The 20,708-nt window shown below is 41.4% G+C and overlaps 2 protein-coding genes across 2 annotated transcripts in view; one reads left to right on the top strand and one right to left on the bottom strand.

Moving 5' to 3' along the window:
- Window positions 1-20,708, bottom strand: part of LOC139745908 (uncharacterized) — a 254,640-nt gene that overhangs the window by 182,615 nt on the left and 51,317 nt on the right. The gene's annotated exons all lie outside the window — the stretch shown is intronic.
- The window catches only part of LOC139745909 (probable RNA-binding protein 19), a 190,914-nt gene that overhangs the window by 40,615 nt on the left and 129,591 nt on the right, over window positions 1-20,708 (top strand). Inside the window, exons 5-6 of the mRNA XM_071656577.1 lie at window positions 8,526-8,739; window positions 9,102-9,299. Coding sequence (XP_071512678.1) covers window positions 8,526-8,739; window positions 9,102-9,299 — 412 coding nt within the window. The remainder of the gene's footprint in view (window positions 1-8,525; window positions 8,740-9,101; window positions 9,300-20,708) is intronic.

Below are 20,708 nucleotides of genomic sequence, written 5' to 3' on the forward strand. Positions count from 1 at the left end.
TTGAAAGTCTGTATAGATGACATGAATTCTTCTACTTTTGTCATACTTGTTGATAATATAAAAGAAATCAAACAGACTTATCAGACATGAGGGATTTTGTTGAAAACCATACTGAGAATCACTTATTAAGTGGTGGTCCTCTAAATGGTTTGTAGTTTTATCTCGAATGGTGGTTTAAGTTAATTGGATGATATTATAAGGGCAGTGCCTTATAACCTTCTTTTGAATATTAGTATTACATTGGCAAACTTCCATTCATCTGGAACTTTTTGGTAGCATGTGACTTATTGAAAGTGGCAGTCAAGGGCTTAACCATTGGTAGCATGTGACTTATTGAAAGTGGCAGTTAAGGGCTTAACCATCTCATTTTTCATCACTCTCATTGTCTTTGCATGAAACTTATCAAGGCCTGCTGTTTTTTGTAATTTCATTACATTTATTGATGGTAGTATGTCCAGCTTATATGTCAGCTGATTGCAGAGCATTCTCTTCTCTGATTTATGAAACTGGTTTAGGACGAGGGTTGTTTTCATTTGTAAATACAGATTCAAAAATATCATCTAGGAGTTCTGCATTGGCCTTATTGTCTCTAACCAGGTCACAATTTTCTGTAATTAATAGACCAGTAGAGTGGGTAATGACTCGCAAGGTTCATTCCTTGGGCCCTTTTTTTTTCATTATCTATGTAAATGCCCAAGAGGCAGGATTCATTAGTAGAATCTCAAGTTATGCCAAAGACATAAAGAAGGAAACAGCCAATTCAAAGGCAGACTGCATAGAGATTCACAGGGATTTAGAGAAATTGATAGAGTGGACAGAGATTTAGCAAATGGATTTCACTGTAGACAAATGCAAAGTAATGCATTTTAGTGCCAAAACATTAATTGTGAATACAGAATGATTGGTAAATCACTACTTTAAAGAACAAAAGGACCTTAGAGTTATTGTTAGTAATGACTCTAAATGTGGTAAACAATGCCCAGATGCATACAACAAATCCAATAGGATGTTAGGTTTCATTGCTAGAAATTTAAATTAGAAAACAAAGGATATGATACCTACCCTTTATAACACACTGTTTAGACCTCATTTGGACTACACTTTTCACTGAAACTGATCAAAGGTGAAAACAAACAGGAGCTAATTTACAAAAGAGCAACCAAACTAACCCCCCTTACTCAGAATTAAGCCATATGAGGTATGACTTGAAGTTGTAAATGGTAGTTTTCAAAATACCATATAATACTAACAACACATGAAAATTCCTTGAATGTGTTTGATGATAGAGTGGCAGATATAGGGTGTTTTGGTCGAGGTTGTGTGGGAAGTGAGAGGGTCATGGAGAATGGTTTGGTAAACAGAGAAGAGGTGGTGAAAGCTTTGTGGAGGATGAAGGCTTTTAAGGTGGCAGGTTTGGATGGTATTGCAGTGAAATTTATTAAAAAAAAAAGGGGGTGGCTGTGGTGTTGACTGGTTGGTGAGGATATTCAGTGTATGTATGAAATGCATGCATAGTGCCATTGTACAAAGGCAAAGTGTTAAAGGTGAGTGTTCAAATTACAGAGGTGTAAGTTTGTTGAGTATTCCTGGGAAATTATATGAGAGGGTATAGACTGAGAGGGTGAAGGCATGTACAGAGCATCATATTGGGGAAGAGGAGTATGGTTTCAGAAGTGGTAGAGGATGTGTGGATCAGGTGTTTGCTATGAAGAATGTATGTGAGAAATACTTGGAAAAACAAATGGCTTTGTATGTAGCATTTATGGATCTGGAGAAGGCATATGATAAGAGTTGATAGAGATGCTCTGTGGAAGGTATTAAGAGTATATGGTATGTGAGGTAAGTTGCTAGAAGCAGTGAAAATGTTTGATTTGTTTATAGATAGGGTTTGTTAGGGAGGTGAATGCAAGAGTTTTGGAAAGAGGGGCAAGTATGCAGTCTGTTGTGGATGAGAGGGCTTGGGAAGTGAGTCAGTTATTGTTTGCTGATGATGCATTGCTGGTGGCTGATTCATGTGAGAAACTGCAGAAGCTGGTGACTGAGTTTGGTAAAGTGTGTGAAAGAAAAAAAAGCTGAGAGTAAGTGTGAATAAGAGCAAGTTTATTAGATTCAGTAGGGTTGAGGGACAAGTTAATTGGGAGGTAAGTTTGAATGGAGAGAAACTGGAGAAAGTGAGGTGTTTTAGATATCTGGGAATGGATTTGGCAGCGGATGGAACCATGGAAGCAGAAGTGAGTCACAGGATGGGAGAAGGGCGAAGGTTCTGGGAGCATTGAAGAATGTGTGGAAGGCAAGAATGTTATCCTGGAGAGCAAAAATGGTTATGTTTGAAGGAATAGTGGTTCCAATAATGTTATGATTGTGAGTTGTGGGCTATAGATAAGTTTGTGCAGAGGAGGGTGGATGTGTTGGAAGTGAGATGTTTGAGGACAATCTGTGGTGTGAGGTGGTTTGATCGAGTAAGTGATGAAAGGGTAAGAGAGATGTGTGGTAATAAAAAGAGTGTGGTTGAGAGAGCAGAAGAGGGTATATTGAAATGGTTTGGTCACATGGAGAGGATGAGTGCAGAAAGATTGCAAAGAGGATGTATGTGTCAGAAGTGGAGGGAACAAGGAGAAGTGGGAGACCAAATTGGAGATGGAAGGATGGAGTGAAAAAGATTTTGAGCAATCAGGGCTTGAACATACAGGATAGTGAAAGGCATGCCAGGAGTTGGATGAATTGGAACGATGTGGTATACTGGGGTGGACGTGCTGTCAATGGATTGAACCAGGGCATGTGGAGCATCTGGGGTAAACCATGGAAAGTTGTGTGAGGCCTAGATGTGTGAAGGGAGCTGTGGTTTTGGTGCGTTATGCATGACAGGTAGAGACTGAGTGTGAAGGAATGTGGCCTTTGTTGTCTTTTCGTAGCACTATCTCGTACTCGCTGGAGGAGGGGGATGTCATTTCATGTGTGGTGGGGTGGCGATGGGAATTGATGAAGGCAGCACGCATGAATATGGACATGTGTATATATGTATATGTCTATGTATTTGTATTTATGTAATGTTGAAATGTATAGGTATAAATATGTGCATGTGTGGGCGTGTATGTATATACATATGTATGTGAGTGGGTTGGGCCATTCTTTCATCTGTTTCCTTGCACTACCTTGCTAAGGTGGGAGAAAGCAACAGAGGATGATAATAGCATGAAATGAGCTTATAAGAATTTAGTGACTAGTGACAAAAGTTCAGTTACCAGAAATAACAGTATTAAGGTAAAAGGAAGATGTAATACCATTGTGGGCAAAAGTTTCTTCGTATGTAAAGTAGCTGAATATTGGAATGAATTACCCTTGAAGTAATAAAGTGTCCATTGATACCTCAAAATCAAGCCTTGGCACATACTTCATTGATATCTTTTAACAGTAAACGGTCTAATTTACTATTAATCATATCATTTATTTTCAGAATCCAGTGATAGAGCAATTGTTGTATAACTGGTAGGGATCTTTTCCACTTAACACTTTCTTATGAAATATCCATGGCAGTTTGTTCCGCCATATTGCACGATATTTTTTTTTCATCTTTTTTCTGCTGACAATTGTGTCAGAAGGGAAGAGGATGAGGAAGTGCCTTGTCCTTTACAATCCTGTTTCTGCATCAGTTTTTAGACTTAGACAACAGATGACCATCAGGTGTCCTGTTATCTCTCTTTGCCATATGCTTCCATGTATGTAGATCCTCCATTGTTCTTTCAAGTTCTACCATGAGTTTATCTTAATTCCCCATCTTTATCATTACATGGTACATATGCTGATATTTTAGTCTGATGCATTCAGATCTTGCAGCTAATAATGTAAGCTGACACCCTCGTAGTTTAACTCATTTTCAAATGACCCTGTAGAAGGCTTTCACGCATCCATCCATCCTACCCGTATATCCTCAACCCATCTTATATAAAGCATTCCACTTGACTGTATCATATGCCTTCACCAGATCAAGAAAAGTTGCATACACCTTACCTTTTGTTAGGTACTTTTCCACATTAATTTTCACCACAATAACCTGATGCACACATCCCCTTCCTTTCCCAAAATCCACTTGCTTCTCACTTATTCTGCATTCAGTCACTTGATCACTTTGTCAGTCAACACTCATGCATACTATTTTCTTGGCATATTTAACAGACTTCTTTCTTTCTTTCATACTATTCGCCATTTCCCGCGTTAGCAAGGTAGCGTTAAGAACAGAGGACTGGGCCTTTGAGGGAATATCCTCACCTGGCCCCCCTTCTCTGTTCATTCTTTTGGAAAATTGAAAGAAAATAAAAAATTAACAGACTTACTCACCTATAATTGCTATATGCATCCTTACACCTTTTCTTTTAAATGAAGGAACAATAATAGCTTTCAGCCAATCTTCAGCACAATTTTTGTTTCCATACAAAATGTCATATGAATTGCATCCACTATATCAAACTTTCTCCTCCATGCTTCAGCTTTTCAGCTGTAATCCCATCCACTTCAGGGGCCTTTCCTATCTGCAGCCTAATTATCATTCTTTTTACCTCATTTCCTGCTGTAGGCCCTTGCACTTGTATCCTCTTCCTTCAATCCTCCCATTTTTGCACTCCCTAATAACATTCTCTCCACATATTCTTCAGTATTCCCAGGACCTCTCCCTCCCCCACCCTATGATTCACTTCCACTTCCATGGTTCCATTCATTGCCATGTCTACTCGCAGATATCTAAAACACTTTACTTCTTCCAATTTTTCTCCATTGAGACTCATATCCCAGCTAACCTGAACCTCAACCGTGTTTAACTTGATAACCTTGCTTTTATGTAATTCACTCTCAACTTTCTCCTTTCTCACACTCTTCCAAATCAGTCACCAACTTTTGCAGTTTTTCACTTGAACCTGCCACCAGCACTGTATCTTCAGCAAACAACACCTTTAATTGTACTATCATACACTCTCCTTGTAAACTCCCCATCTTGCATTCATTCCACATGCCCACATGTTTCACCTACTTCACCATTCCATTCCCTGCTATACCATATCCATCATACACCTCTTGATTTTTCTTCATTCCATCTAGCCACACCACATGCTCTTCTTAAGTAGCTCATTTCCACCTCCTGGATTCTGGGCCTCTGTGACTCATTCTATGTCAATGTTTCTGTTGCATCGGTCAGAGTTGGGAGCACTATGCCATCCCTTAAGCTTATCCTCACTTCCATCCTTACACCTCTACCCTTTCTTATTCTCTTAAGGCGCTGAGTGACTCTTCTGCCTGCACTGCTCTCTCCCTTATCTCTCCTTCCATATCACCAGTTACCCTAGATAGCTCCAAAATATTTAAAATTCTCTCACCTCTTCCACTCTTTCTCCCACCATATCCAAAACACAATTTAGCGCACCTTTTCCTTTCACTTTGTATGGTTTTACAAATCAATACTTTCACCCTTTTTTCCTTTCAAACACCATTACTTTTGCCTTTCTTTACCTTCAATCGATTACACTTAGCCATATCATAAAAAATATTTACAGCCTTCGTCATGTAAGTGTGAGCATGTTGCTCGTCAAACACATTTAACAGTCTTTCAAAATACTCACTCCATCTCCCCGTCACTTCACTGCCAGTTATAACTTTCCCTTTTGCCTCCTTCACCAATGTTCCCATTTGTTCTCTTGTCTTTCACACATTATTTACCTTCTCCCAAAAATATCTTTTTATTATCTAAAGTTTACTTATACTCACCCTAACTCTCATTTACCCACATTTTCAATCCCTGTACTTTGCTTTTGACATCCTGCCGATTTCTCTAATACGTCTCCCATTTGTTTGCACTGCTTCCTTATAAGTATCACCCAAACATCTCTTTTTTCTCTTTCACTAACATCTTTACTTCATCCCACCATTCACTACCCTTTTTAATCTACCCATCTCCCACCTTTCACATGCTACATGCACCTCTTGTACACACCTGGATTGCTTCACTACATATCTTTCATTCCTCACCCACTCCCATTGCTTCATGTACTTATACCTTTTGCCATTCTATGCTCAGTCTCTCCTGGTATTTCTTCAGACAAGTCTTTTCCAAGGTCACTTACTCTTACTACTTTCTTCTTCCTCCTTTTCAAAAACCTTTACACATCTTCACCCTTGCCTCAACAAGATGGTGATCAAACATCCCACCTGTTACCGCTGTCAGCACATTTACATCTAAAAGTCTTTCTTTTACAAGCATTTCAATCAATATGTAATCCAATAATGCCTGCTGACCATCTCTCTCATACTTACATACAAATACTTGAGTATATACTCATCCTCCTTTTTTAAACCAGGTATTCCCAGTCACCAGTACTTTTTCAGCACACATCTTGTTAAGTTGTTCACCATTACCATTCATAACTCTGAATACCCATGTGGCCCAGTTGTACCCTCCACTGCCACATTACTCATTGTTGCATTCAAATCACCAATCACTAATGCCCAGTCTCTTACATCAAAACTGCTGACACACTGACTCAGCTGCTCCCACATCAATCTAGAATTTACTTCGTGACACCCTATCACATGCTCTCACAACTTCTTCAAGAGTAGTTCTACTTCTTTAGCTCTTGTCCTCTCACAACCCCTGACTTAACTCCTTAGACATTTCCAAGCCATTCTTCTCCTTTACCCTTGAGCTTTGTTTCACTTAGAGCCAGAACATCCAGGTTTCTTTCCTCAAACATACTACTTATCTGTTCTCTTCATCTTGGTTACATCCCCACACCTTAAGACACCCCATCCTGAGCCTTTAAGGAGGATGAGCACTCCCTTCTTGGCTCCTTCCTCTGTTCCCTGTTTTAGAAATTGAAACACAAGAAGAGGGGATTTCCAGCCTCCTGCTCCCACCCCCTTGAGTTGCCTTTTGTGACACGCAGAGGATATGGAGGTAGAATTCTTTATACCCTGCCCCAGGATAACAATTTTGTATTTTCCATAAACCTTTCACTCACCTTTCTTCTGAGATCTTTATCTACAACTTCTTTGCCATCCTCTCTCTGCTTCTTACTATTCCACCTAAACGTCTTATATTCATCCCTCCTCCTTGGCTGAACATCCATTGGTACATTCCTTTCAAGCAATCTACCATATGCCTTTTTTTCTCTTCCACAGCAATTCTTATAATCTTTCCACCATGATTTCCTTTTTATTCTTACATCTCATAACCTTGTATCCAGCTAGTAATTCTACAACCTTTAACAGTCTTTATCAAAACATTTTAAACACCTCATTCACACATGACTGTATCCCTACATTTTTTGCACTTCCATCTAAACTTTTGGTCACCCTCCTTTCATACTACTCCTTGCATCCTTTCCAGTTCATCTTACGTGCCATCACATTTACCTCTCCATTCTTCATGACACCATACCTCCACTTTTCCTTGATCCTCATCCCCACATGAACCATAAAATGGTCAGTCTCTAAAGAACCCTCTCACAACTCTGGCATCTAGCACAGTATTTCTGAAACTTTCATCCACTGCTGCATAGTCAGTCAAACCCTTTTGTTCTTCTCTTCCATCATTTCCCATCCATGTATAACTGTGAATCATCTTATGTAAGAAAGGTGCTTGCAATGAATGAACCATTCTCAACACAAGCAGTCACAAGATAACTTCCATTCTCATATACTCCAGACACTTTCAGTTTACCAACTATCTCACCAATTTCATTGCATTCCTCCTTTACATTCATACCACCCATTACAACCACTTTTCTCTCCACAAAACCATTTATACAGCCTTTTGAATTTCTCCAGAAACACTTCACTACATCCTTATTTTACAGTCTTCATATTCAGAGGTGCTCATATGCCTACCCATGCTTACTCCATGATTCCATTCTCTCCTTTCATCAACACTACTTTTGATCCATTCCATCCATGTTTTGTAACACCCTACCATACTGTCTGTGATGGCACAATTGCACATCCCTCTTTCCCTCCTAAAAGTCACGTCCGTCATTTACATTTTCGCTTCCTGCATGCTGCTTAACAATATTGATTTTCCCAATCCCCAGTTCATCCTAGCCATAACTTTTGAATTCCTCCTCAATCTCCTTTTAATCTTACCAGTCATCCCATTTATATTCAGTGCCATCTACCACAATTACTTATCCCATTTACTCCCTGGCATAACTAGTAGATGCCAGTGCTGCTGCTTAGCTTTTTTTTTCCTTTCTTTTTCTTTCTTCTTTTTCTTGCCTAACCTGTGACAGGCCACCAGCAGGGGGCAACTCCAGCACAATGGTTCCCAGAGGCAGCTAGTCTCCCAGGTTGTCTGAAAAACTAAAACCCCAGCACACCTCAAGTGCTCTTCTACTACCATTACCCTGATGGACATAGGCAAATCAACAATGCCTGTAGTTGGGAAGTATTGATTTGTCTCATCGGCAGTACACAGTACTCAGTACTTCTGCACAGATTCTTTAACATCACTTTTCTGTCATTTTTATTGACATCAAGACTTTTATTAGGAATGGAAGGAACTCCAAACTGTTGTCATCCGAGCTAAGGGGATGTGTAAATCGAAGCAGAAAACTTTTAAAAAGAAGAGTGTGCAGGCTTTCCTTAGACCATTGATATGCCGAAGCCTTCGAATTCCAAGGAACATCAAATTTGTGGCATATGTTGGCTTCAAGACTGAGAAAGAAGTGAAACAGGCCTTGCAGAAAGACAGATCTTTCTTAGGTAAGTAAGTTTTTGCATACTTTCACATAGTACAACATATAACCTTCCTTCTTCATTCCATCACATCAGTGATACTTCTCATTTCCTTTGTCCGAACACAGAGTTCTACAGAAATTCATAAGGTACATGTTTGCCGAATTATTAAGGAAAATCTACAAAAGATGTTTGTTTATTTACTTGTTTTGACAAATAGTTATTGTAAATTTGCTGCTGTAAAGATTAGATATGTTTAGTAAAAAGGCTTTTATATCTCATTATGAGGTTGGTATCATTGTGTATACTGGTTATCCTTAATATAGGATGTTGCTTGCACTTTGGAAGGATTTCATCTACTGTCTATTTTTGTAACTTTACCACTCCAGATGGTGTTCAGGTACACATTGTGAAGTATGAGAAGCCCTCTGACATAGATTGTACATCCCAAAACAGTGCTCCTTGGAGTGCAGCAGAAGAGAAAATGAAGAATGCTGAGCCAATAGGTGAATCTGGAAAGATCTTTGTTCGGAACCTGTGGTACTCTGTTACTGATGACCAACTACGTGAACTTTTTGAAAAGTATGGTAAGGGTTATCTAAAAAGCTTTTATTTGGAATACATTTTTATTTATTTATTTATTTTTTTATTTTGCTTCGTCGCTGTCTCCTGCATTAGCGAGGTAGCGCAAGGAAACAGACGAAAGAATGGCCCAACCCACCCACATACACATGTATATACATACACGTCCACACACACAAATATACATACTTATACATCTCAACGTATACATATATATAAACATACAGACATATACATATATACACATGTACATGATTCATACTGTCTGCCTTTATTCATTCCCATTGCCACCCTGCCACACATGGAATAACAACCCCCTCCCCCCTCATGTGCGCGAGGTAGCGCTAGGAAGACAACAAAGGCCCCATTCGTTCACACTCAGTCTCTAGCTGTCATGTAATAATGCACCGAAACCACAGCTCCCTTTCCACATCCATGCCCCACAGAACTTTCAATGGTTTGCCCCAGATGCTTCACATGCCCTGGTTCAATCCATTGACAGCACGTCGACTCCGGTATACCACATCGTTCCAATTCACTCTATTCCTTGCACGCCTTTCACCCTCCTGCATGTTCAGGCCCCGATCACTCAAAATCTTTTTCACTCCATCTTTCCACCTCCAATTTGGTCTCCCACTTCTCCTCGTTCCCTCCACCTCTGACACATATATCCTCCTGGTCAATCTTTCCTCACTCATTCTCTCCATGTGACCAAACCATTTCAAAACACCCTCTTCTGCTCTCTCAACCACACTCTTTTTATTACCACACATCTCTCTTACCCTATTATTACTTACTCGATCAAACTACCTCTCACCACATATTGTCCTCGAACATCTCATTTCCAGCACATCCACCCTCCTCCTGCGCACAACTCTATCCATAGCCCACGCCTCGCAACCATACAATATTGTTGGAACCACTATTCCTTCAAACATACCCATTTTTGCTTTCCGAGACAATGTTCTCGACTTCCACACATTCTTCAAGGCTCCCAGAATTTTCGACCCCTCCCCCACACTATGATCCACTTCCACTTCCATGGTTCCATCCGCTGCCAGATCCACTCCCAGATATCTAAAACACTTTACTTCCTCCAGTTTTTCTCCAATCAAACTCACCTCCCAATTGACTTGACCCTCAACCCTACTGTACCTAATAACTTGCTCTTACTCACATTTACTCTCAACTTTCTTCTTTCACACACTTTACCAAACTCAGTCACCAGCTTCTGCAGTTTCTCACACAAATCAACCACCAGCGCTGTATCACCAGCAAACAACAAATGACTCACTTCCCAAGCTCTCTCATCCACAACAGACTTCATACTTGCCCCTCTTTCCAAAACTCTTGCATTCACCTCCCTAACAACCCCATCCATAAAGAAATTAAACAACCATGGAGACATCACACACCCCTTGCCACAAACCTACATTCACTGAGAACCAATCACTTTCCTCTTTTCCTACACGTACACATGCCTTACATCCTCGGTAAAAACTCTTCACTGCTTCTAACAACTTGGCTCCCACACCATATATTCTTAATACCTTCCACAGAGCATCTCTATCAACTCTATCATATGCCTTCTCCAGATCCATAAATGCTTCATACAAATCCATTTGCTTTTCTAAGTATTTCTCACATACATTCTTCAAAGCAAACACCTGATCCACACATCCTCTACCACTTCTGACACCACACTGCTCTTCCCAATCTGATACTCTGTACATGCCTTCACCCTCTCACTCAATACCCTCCCATATAATTTGCCAGGAATACTCAACAAACTTTTTTTTTTTCTTTTTTTTTCCGCTGTCTCCCGCGTTTGCGAGGTAGCGCAAGGAAACAGACGAAAGAAATGGCCCAACCCACCCCCATACACATGCCTTGATTCAATCCACTGACAGCACGTCAACCCCGGTATACCACATCGCTCCAATTCACTCTATTCTTTGCCCTCCTTTCACCCTCCTGCATGTTCAGGCCCCGATCACACAAAATCTTTTTCACTCCATCTTTCCACCTCCAATTTGGTCTCCCTCTTCTCCTCGTTCCCTCCACCTCCGACACATATATCCTCTTGGTCAATCTTTCCTCACTCATTCTCTCCATGTGACCAAACCATTTCAAAACACCCTCTTCTGCTCTCTCAACCACGCTCTTTTTATTTCCACACATCTCTCTTACCCTTACGTTACTTACTCGATCAAACCACCTCACACCACACATTGTCCTCAGACATCTCATTTCCAGCACATCCATCCTCCTGCGCACAACTCTATCCATAGTCCACGCCTCGCAACCATACAACATTGTTGGAACCACTATTCCTTCAAACATACCAATTTTTGCTTTCCGAGATAATGTTCTCGACTTCCACACATTCTTCAAGGCTCCCAGAATTTTCGCCCCCTCCCCCACCCTATGATCCACTTCCGCTTCCATGGTTCCATCCGCTGCCAGATCCACTCCCAGATATCTAAAACACTTCACTTCCTCCAGTTTTTCTCCATTCAAACTCACCTCCCAATTGAATTGACCCTCAACCCTACTGTACCTAATAACCTTTCTCTTATTCACATTTACTCTTAACTTTCTTCTTTCACACACTTTACCAAACTCAGTCACCAGCTTCTGCAGTTTCTCACATGAATCAGCCACCAGCGCTGTATCATCAGCGAACAACAACTGACTCACTTCCCAAGCTCTCTCATCCCCAACAGACTTCATACTTGCCCCTCTTTCCAAAACTCTTGCATTCACCTCCCTAACAACCCCATCCATAAACAAATTAAACAACCATGGAGACATCACACACCCCTGCCGCAAACCTACATTCACTGAGAACCAATCACTTTCCTCTCTTCCTACACGTACACATGCCTTACATCCTCGATAAAAACTTTTCACTGCTTCTAACAACTTTCCTCCCACACCATATATTCTTAATACCTTCCACAGAGCATCTCTATCAACTCTATCATATGCCTTCTCCAGATCCATAAATGCTACATACAAATCCATTTGCTTTTCTAAGTATTTTTCACATACATTCTTCAAAGCAAACACCTGATCCACACATCCTGTACCACTGCTGAAACCACACTGCTCTTCCCCAATCTGATGCTCTGTACATGCCTTCACCCTCTCAATCAATACCCTCCCATATAATTTGCCAGGAATACTCAACAAACTTATACCTCTGTAATTTGAGCACTCACTCTTATCCCCTTTGCCTTTTAACAATGGCACTATGCACGCATTTCGCCAATCCTCAGGCACCTCACCATGAGTCATACATACATTAAATAACCTTACCAACCAGTCAACAATACAGTCACCCCCTTTTTTAATAAATTCCACTGCAATACCATCCAAACCTGCTGCCTTGCCGGCTTTCATCTTCCGCAAAGCTTTTACTACCTCTTCTCTGTTTACCAACTCATTTTCCCTAACCCTCGCACTTTGCACACCACCTCGACCAAAACACCCTATATCTGCCACTCTATCATCAAACACATTCAACAAACCTTCAAAATACTCACTCCATCTCCTTCTCACATCACCACTACTTGTTATCACCTCCCCATTTGCGCCCTTCAACAAACTTATACCTCTGTAATTTGAGCACTCACCTTTGTCCCCTTTGCCTTTGTACAATGGCACTATGCAAGCATTCCGCCAATCCTCAGGTACCTCAGGTACACCCCTTGCCGCAAACCTACATTCACTGAGAACCAATCACTTTCCTCTTTTCCTACACGTACACATGCCTTACATCCTCGGTAAAAACTCTTCACTGCTTCTAACAACTTGGCTCCCACACCATATATTCTTAATACCTTCCACAGAGCATCTCTATCTACTCTATCATATGCCTTCTCCAGATCCATTAATGCTACATACAAATCCATTTGCTTTTCTAAGTATTTCTCACATACATTCTTCAAAGCAAACACCTGATCCACACATCCTCTACCTCTTCTGACACCACACTTCTTCCCAATCTGATACTCTGTACATGCCTTCACCCTCTCACTCAATACCCTCCCATATAATTTCCCAGGAATACTCAACAAACTTATACCTCTGTAATTTGAGCACTCACCTTTGTCCCCTTTGCCTTTGTACAATGGCACTATGCAAGCATTCCGCCAATCCTCAGGTACCTCATTCATTATAATTTGTCGTTGTCTCCCGCGTTAGCGAGGTAGCGCAAGGAAACAGACGAAAGAATGGCCCAACCCACCCACATACACATGTATATACATACACGTCCACACACACACATATACATGCCTATACATTTCAATGTATACATGTATATACATACGCACACACTTATACATATATACACATGTACATAATTCATACTAGCTGACTTTATTCATTCCCGTCACCACCCCACCACACATGAAATGACAACCCCCTCCCCCCGCATGTGCGTGAGGTAGTGCTAGGAAAAGACAACAAAGGCCACATTCGTTCACACTCAGTCTCTAGCTGTCATGTATAATGCACCGAAACCACAGCTCCCTTTCCACATCCAGGCCCCACAAAACTTTGATTAAATTTTTGCTTTGTAATTGCAATTGTAATTCATTTATCTACTAACTATGATGTTTTTATTGGATAATCATATCAGATACACTATCCTGCCCGTATCCCTTTCTATGGGTCTTGTTTAGTTCTGAGGAAGCCAGCCACATCCACGGGTTGAGATCAAAAGTCAATAAGTAAGCTAGTATGTGTGTTTCTCTGTGGGATGAGCACTGGAAATAATGAGGAGTAAGTGTTCAGTATCATCAGTATGGAAGTTGCATCGAGGGCATAAGGGATCTTGTGTTATGATGAATCAGTGTTTATGATACTAGAGAGATTGTCAGTGTCCAGATTGCACTTGAGAGAGGATTGCTCATACATGTTTAAGTGAAGGCTGATTCTTTGGTTTAACCCTTTGCATGGATTATGATTTTATGTGTAATCCCTGTTGATGCTATTTGTCCTTTAAAAACTTGAATTACTGTTACAAACCCTTTTGATACTTTTTTAAAACACACACACAGAAAAAAGGCTTCTGTACGTGGTGCCTTATTTCCTTAGAAAGTTTGTTATACAATGAAAAATGTTTTTGATCACAAAATGGCAACTCCAAACTTATGTGCCATGTCCACTTCTGATATGAATTTCTTCCTTTTATTTTTTTTTTTTTTTTATACCTCGTCGCTGTCTCCCGCGTTTGCGAGGTAGCGCAAGGAAACAGACGAAAGAAATGGCCCAACCCCCCCCCCCCATACACATGTACATACACACGTCCACACACGCAAATATACATACCTACACAGCTTTCCATGGTTTACCCCGGACGCTTCACATGCCTTGATTCAATCCACTGACAGCACGTCAACCCCTGTATACCACATCGCTCCAATTCACTCTATTCCTTGCCCTCCTTTCACCCTCCTGCATGTTCAGGCCCCGATCACACAAAATCCCTTTCACTCCATCTTTCCACCTCCAATTTGGTCTCCCTCTTCTCCTCGTTCCCTCCACCTCCGACACATATATCCTCTTGGTCAATCTTTCCTCACTCATTCTCTCCATGTGCCCAAACCATTTCAAAACACCCTCTTCAGCTCTCTCAACCACGCTCTTTTTATTTCCACACATCTCTCTTACCCTTACGTTACTTACTCGATCAAACCACCTCACACCACACATTGTCCTCAAACATCTCATTTCCAGCACATCCATCCTCCTGCGAACAACTCTATCCATAGCCCACGCCTCGCAACCATACAACATTGTTGGAACCACTATTCCTTCAAACATACCCATTTTTGCTTTCCGGGATAATGTTCTCGACTTCCACACATTTTTCAAGGCTCCCAAAATTTTCGCCCCCTCCCCAACCCTATGATCCACTTCCGCTTCCATGGTTCCATCCGCTGCCAGATCCACTCCCAGATATCTAAAACACTTCACTTCCTCCAGTTTTTCTCCATTCAAACTCACCTCCCAATTGACTTGACCCTCAACCCTACTGTACCTAATAACCTTGCTCTTATTCACATTTACTCTTAACTTTCTTCTTCCACACACCCCACCAAACTCCGTCACCAGCTTCTGCAGTTTCTCACATGAATCCGCCACCAGCGCTGTATCATCAGCGAACAACAACTGACTCACTTCCTAAGCTCTCTCATCCCCAACAGACTTCATACTTGCCCCTCTTTCCAAGACTCTTGCATTTACCTCCCTAACAACCCCATCCATAAACAAATTAAACAACCATGGAGACATCACACACCCCTGCCGCAAACCTACATTCACTGAGAACCAATCACTTTCCTCTCTTCCTACACGTACACATGCCTTACATCCTCGATAAAAACCTTTCACTGCTTCTAACAACTTGCCTCCCACACCATATATTCTTAATACCTTCCACAGAGCATCTCTATCAACTCTATCATATGCCTTCTCCAGATCCATAAATGCTACATACAAATCCATTTGCTTTTCTAAGTATTTCTCACATACATTCTTCAAAGCAAACACCTGATCCACACATCCTCTACCACTTCTGAAACCACACTGCTCTTCCCCAATCTGATGCTCTGTACATGCCTTCACCCTCTCAATCAATACTCTCCCATATAATTTACCAGGAATACTCAACAAACTTATACCTCTGTAATTTGAGCACTCACTCTTATCCCCTTTGCCTTTGTACAATGGCACTATGCACGCATTCCGCCAATCCTCAGGCACCTCACCATGAGTCATACATACATTAAATAACCTTACCAACCAGTCAACAACACAGTCACCCCCTTTTTTAGTAAATTCCACTGCAATACCATCCAAACCTGCTGCCTTGCCAGCTTTCATCTTCCGCAAAGCTTTTACTACCTCTTCTCTGTTTACCAAATCATTTTCCCTAACCCTCTCACTTTGCACACCACCTCGACCCAAACACCCTATATCTGCCACTCTGTCATCAGACACATTCAACAAACCTTCAAAATACTCATTCCATCTCCTTCTCACATCACCACTACTTGTTATCACCTCCCCATTTACGCCCTTCACTGAAGTTCCCATTTGCTCCCTTGTCTTACGCACCCTATTTACCTCCCTCCAGAACATCTTTTTATTCTCCCTAAAATTTACTGATAGTCTCTCACCCCATCTCTCATTTGCCCTTTTTTTCACCTCTCGCACCTTTCTCTTGACCTCCTGTCTCTTTCTTTTATACTTCTCCCACTCAATTGCATTTTTTCCCTGCAAAAATCGTCCAAATGCCTCTCTCTTCTCTTTCACTAATACTCTTACTTCTTCATCCCACCACTCACTACCCTTTCTAAGCAGCCCACCTCCCACTCTTCTCATGCCACAAGCATCTTTTGCGCAATCCATCACTGATTCCCTAAATACATCCCATTCCTCTCCCACTCCCCTTACTTCCATTGTTCTCATTGTTCTTCCTTTTATATGTATGAATAAAAGTAAACATGCAACATATTCAAATCTAACTTAGAAAAATAGAACAATAATCAAGATCATAACTTGAGTGTTCCAAAGTAGTGATACTGAGGAACATCTCTGAGGCCATCAACATCAACTCCTGCTCAGACTCCTCTGTTGTCAGCATTTTCTACTTGTCACTCATTTGTCTTGGAAAGATTGGGAGCAGAATTGTGCACAGTAGATATTCATAGACTATATTATGATGGGTTATAGGTGACTTGTTTATTTACATTCTGCTTACCATGGTCATTTGGAGATGGCAGTACTTACTAGGTTGTGCTTTTAACTGCAGCATTCAGAGAAACATAGTTTGATGGAGTCAGACCACACATCCAAGGGGTTAAGCTTGGATAGGAAGGACAGCAAGATAGTGCCAGGTAAACAGACAAAAAAGGTCACATTCATTCACACTCAGTCTCAAACTGTTACGTGTAATACACTGAAACCACAGCTCCCTATGCACATCCAGGCCCCACAGACCTTTCCATGGTTTACCCCAGACATTTCACATCCCTTGGTTCAGTCCATTAACAGTGCATGAACTCCAGTATACCACGTTGTTCCAATTCACTCTGTTCCGTTCATGTCTTTCACCCTCCTGCATGCTCAGGTCTCAGTTGCTTAAGATCTTTTTCACTCCATCCTTCCACCTCCAGTTAGACTCCCACTTTTCTTTGTTCCCTCCACCTCTGACACAACAACCTTTCCTCACTCATCCGCCCCATATGTCCAAATCATTTCAACACCCTCTCTATTGCTCTCTCAACCACACTCTTTTTATTATCACACATATCTTTTACCCCTTCATTACTTAATCATACCACCTCACACCACAAATTGTCCTCAAACATTTCATTTCCAACTCATCCACCCTCCTCTGCACAACCCTATCTATAGCCCATGCCTTGCAACCACATGATATTGTTTAAACTACTTTTCCTTCAAACATACCCATTTTTTCTCTCAAGATAATTTTCTCTCTTTCCACACATTCTTCATCGTTCCCAGAACCTATGCCCCCTCCCCAACCTATGGCACACTTCTGCTTCCATAGTTCCATTCGTTGTCAAGTCCACTCCCTGATATCTAAAACATTTCACTCTCTCCAATTTTTCTCCATTCAAGCTTACATTCCAATTAATTTGTCTCACAGCCCAACTGATCCTAATAACTGTGCTATTATTCACATTTACACTCCATGTTCTCCTTTCATACACTCTTCCTAACTCAATCACCAACTTTTGCAGTTTCTTACTCGAATCAGCCACCAGTGAAATATCATCGGCAAACAACAACTGAGTCACTTCCTAATCCTGTCAACCCCAACATACTGCATTCTCGCCCCTCTCTCCAAAAGACTTGCATTTACCTCCCTCACCACCCAATTCATAAACAAATTAACCATGGTGACATCACACATCCATGCTGCAGACCAACCATGACTGGGAGCTAGTCACTGTCCTCTCTTCCTACTTGTACACATGCCTTGCACCCTTGATGAAAACTCGCTGCTTTTAGCAGCTTACCTCCCATACCATATATTCGTAGGACCTTCCACAAAGCATCTCTACCAACCCTATCATATGTCTTCTCCAGATCCAAAAATGCCACTTACAAATCCATCTTTTTTTCCAAGAGAAATTTAACATTCTTCAAAGCAAACACCAGATCCATGCATCCTCTACTACTTCTGAAGCCACACTGCTCCTCTATAACTTCTGAAGCCACGCTTCTCTTCTCCAATTTGATGCTCTATACATGCCTTCACCCTCAATCAATAGCCTCCCATATAATTTTCCAGTTATACTCACACTTATGCCTCTGTAGTTTGAACACTCGCCTTTATCCCCTTCGCCTTTATGTATAACCCTTTATACAGTGGCACTATACATGCATTCCTCTAATCCTCAGGCACTTCACTATGATCCATCCATACATTGAATATCCTTACCATCCGATCAAGAACACAGTCACCCCCTTTCTTGAATTTAGTTGCAGTACCACCCAATCCCACTGTGTTGCGGGATTTCATCTTTTGTAAGGCTATCAGTACCTCTTCTGTTTTCACCAAACCACTCTCCTTGACTCTCACTTTGCACATCACCCTGACCTAAACACCATACATCTGCCATTCTATCATCAAACATTTAACACTCCTTCAGACTACTCATTCCATCTCACTCCTAACTCCATCTGTATTTATTTATTTATTTTGCTTTGTCGCTGTCTCCCGCGTTAGCGAGGTAGCGCAAGGAAACAGACGAAAGAATGGCCCAACCCACCCACATACACACGTATATACATACACGTCCACACACGCAAATATTCATACCTACACATCTCAACGTATACATATATATACACAGACAGACATTTACATATATACACATGTACATAATTCATACTGTCTGCCTTTATTCATTCCCATCGCCACCCCACCACACATGAAATAACAACCCCCTTCCCCCGCATGTGCGTGAGGTAGTGCTAGGAAAAGACAACAAAGGCCACATTTCTTCACACTCAGTCTCTAGCTGTCATGTAATAATGCACCGAAACCACAGCTCCCTTTCCACATCCAGGCCCCACAGAACTTTCCATGGTTTACCCCAGACGCTTCACATGCCCTGCTTCAGTCCATTGACAGCACGTCTACCCTGGTATACCACATCGTTCCAATTCACTCTATTCCTTGCATGCCTTTCACCCTTCTGCATGTTTAGGCCCTGATCACTCAAAATCTTTTTCACTCCATCTTTCCACCTCCAGTTGGGTCTCCCACTTCTCCTCATTCCCTTCACCTCTGACACATATATCCTCCTGGTCAATCTTTCCTCACTCATTCTCTCCATGTGACCAAACCATTTCAAAACACCCTCTTCTGCTCTCTCAACCTCACTCTTTTTATTACCACACATCTCTCTTACCCTATTATTACTTACTCGATCAAACCACCTCACACCACATATTGTCCTCAAACATCTCATTTCCAGCACATCCACCCTCCTACGCACAACACTATTTATAGCCTACGCCTCGCAACCATATAACATTGTTGGAACCACTATTCCTTCAAACATACCTATTTTTGCTTTCCGAGATAATGTTCTCGACTTCCACACATTCTTCAACGCTCCTAGAACCTTCGCCCACTCCCCTACCCTGTGATTCACTTCCGCTTATATGGTTCCATCCGCTGCCAAATCCACTCCCAGATATCTAAAACACTTCACTTCCTCCAGTATTTCTCCATTCAAACTTACCTCCCAATTGACTTGTCCCTCAACCCTACTGTACCAAATAACCTTGCTCTTATTCACATTTACTCTCAGCTTTCTTCTTTCACACACTTTACCAAACTCAGTCACCAGCTTCTGCAGTTTCTCACATGAATCAGCCACCAGTGCTGTATCATCAGTAAACAACTACTGACTCACTTCCCAAGCTCTCTCATCCACAACAGACTGCATACTTGCCCCTCTTTCCAAAACTCTTGCATTCACCTCTCTAACAACCCATCCATAAACAAATTAAACAACCACGGAGACATCACACACCCCTGCCACAAACCTACATTCACTGAGAACCAATCATTTTCCTCTCTTCCTACACGTACACATGCCTTACATCCTCGATAAAAACTTTTCACTGCTTCTAACAACTTGCCTCCCACACCATGTATTCTTAATACCTTCCACAGAGCATCTCTATCAACTCTATCATATGCCTTCTCCAGATCCATAAATGCTACATACAAATCCATTTGCTTTTCAAGTATTTCTCACATACATTCTTCAAAGCAAACACCTGATCTACACATCCTGTACCACTTCTGAAACCACACTGCTCTTCACCAGTCTGATGCTCTGTACATGCCT

Source organism: Panulirus ornatus, chromosome 63 (assembly GCF_036320965.1).
Source record: "Panulirus ornatus isolate Po-2019 chromosome 63, ASM3632096v1, whole genome shotgun sequence".
In the NCBI taxonomy this organism is placed as follows: domain Eukaryota; kingdom Metazoa; phylum Arthropoda; class Malacostraca; order Decapoda; family Palinuridae; genus Panulirus; species Panulirus ornatus.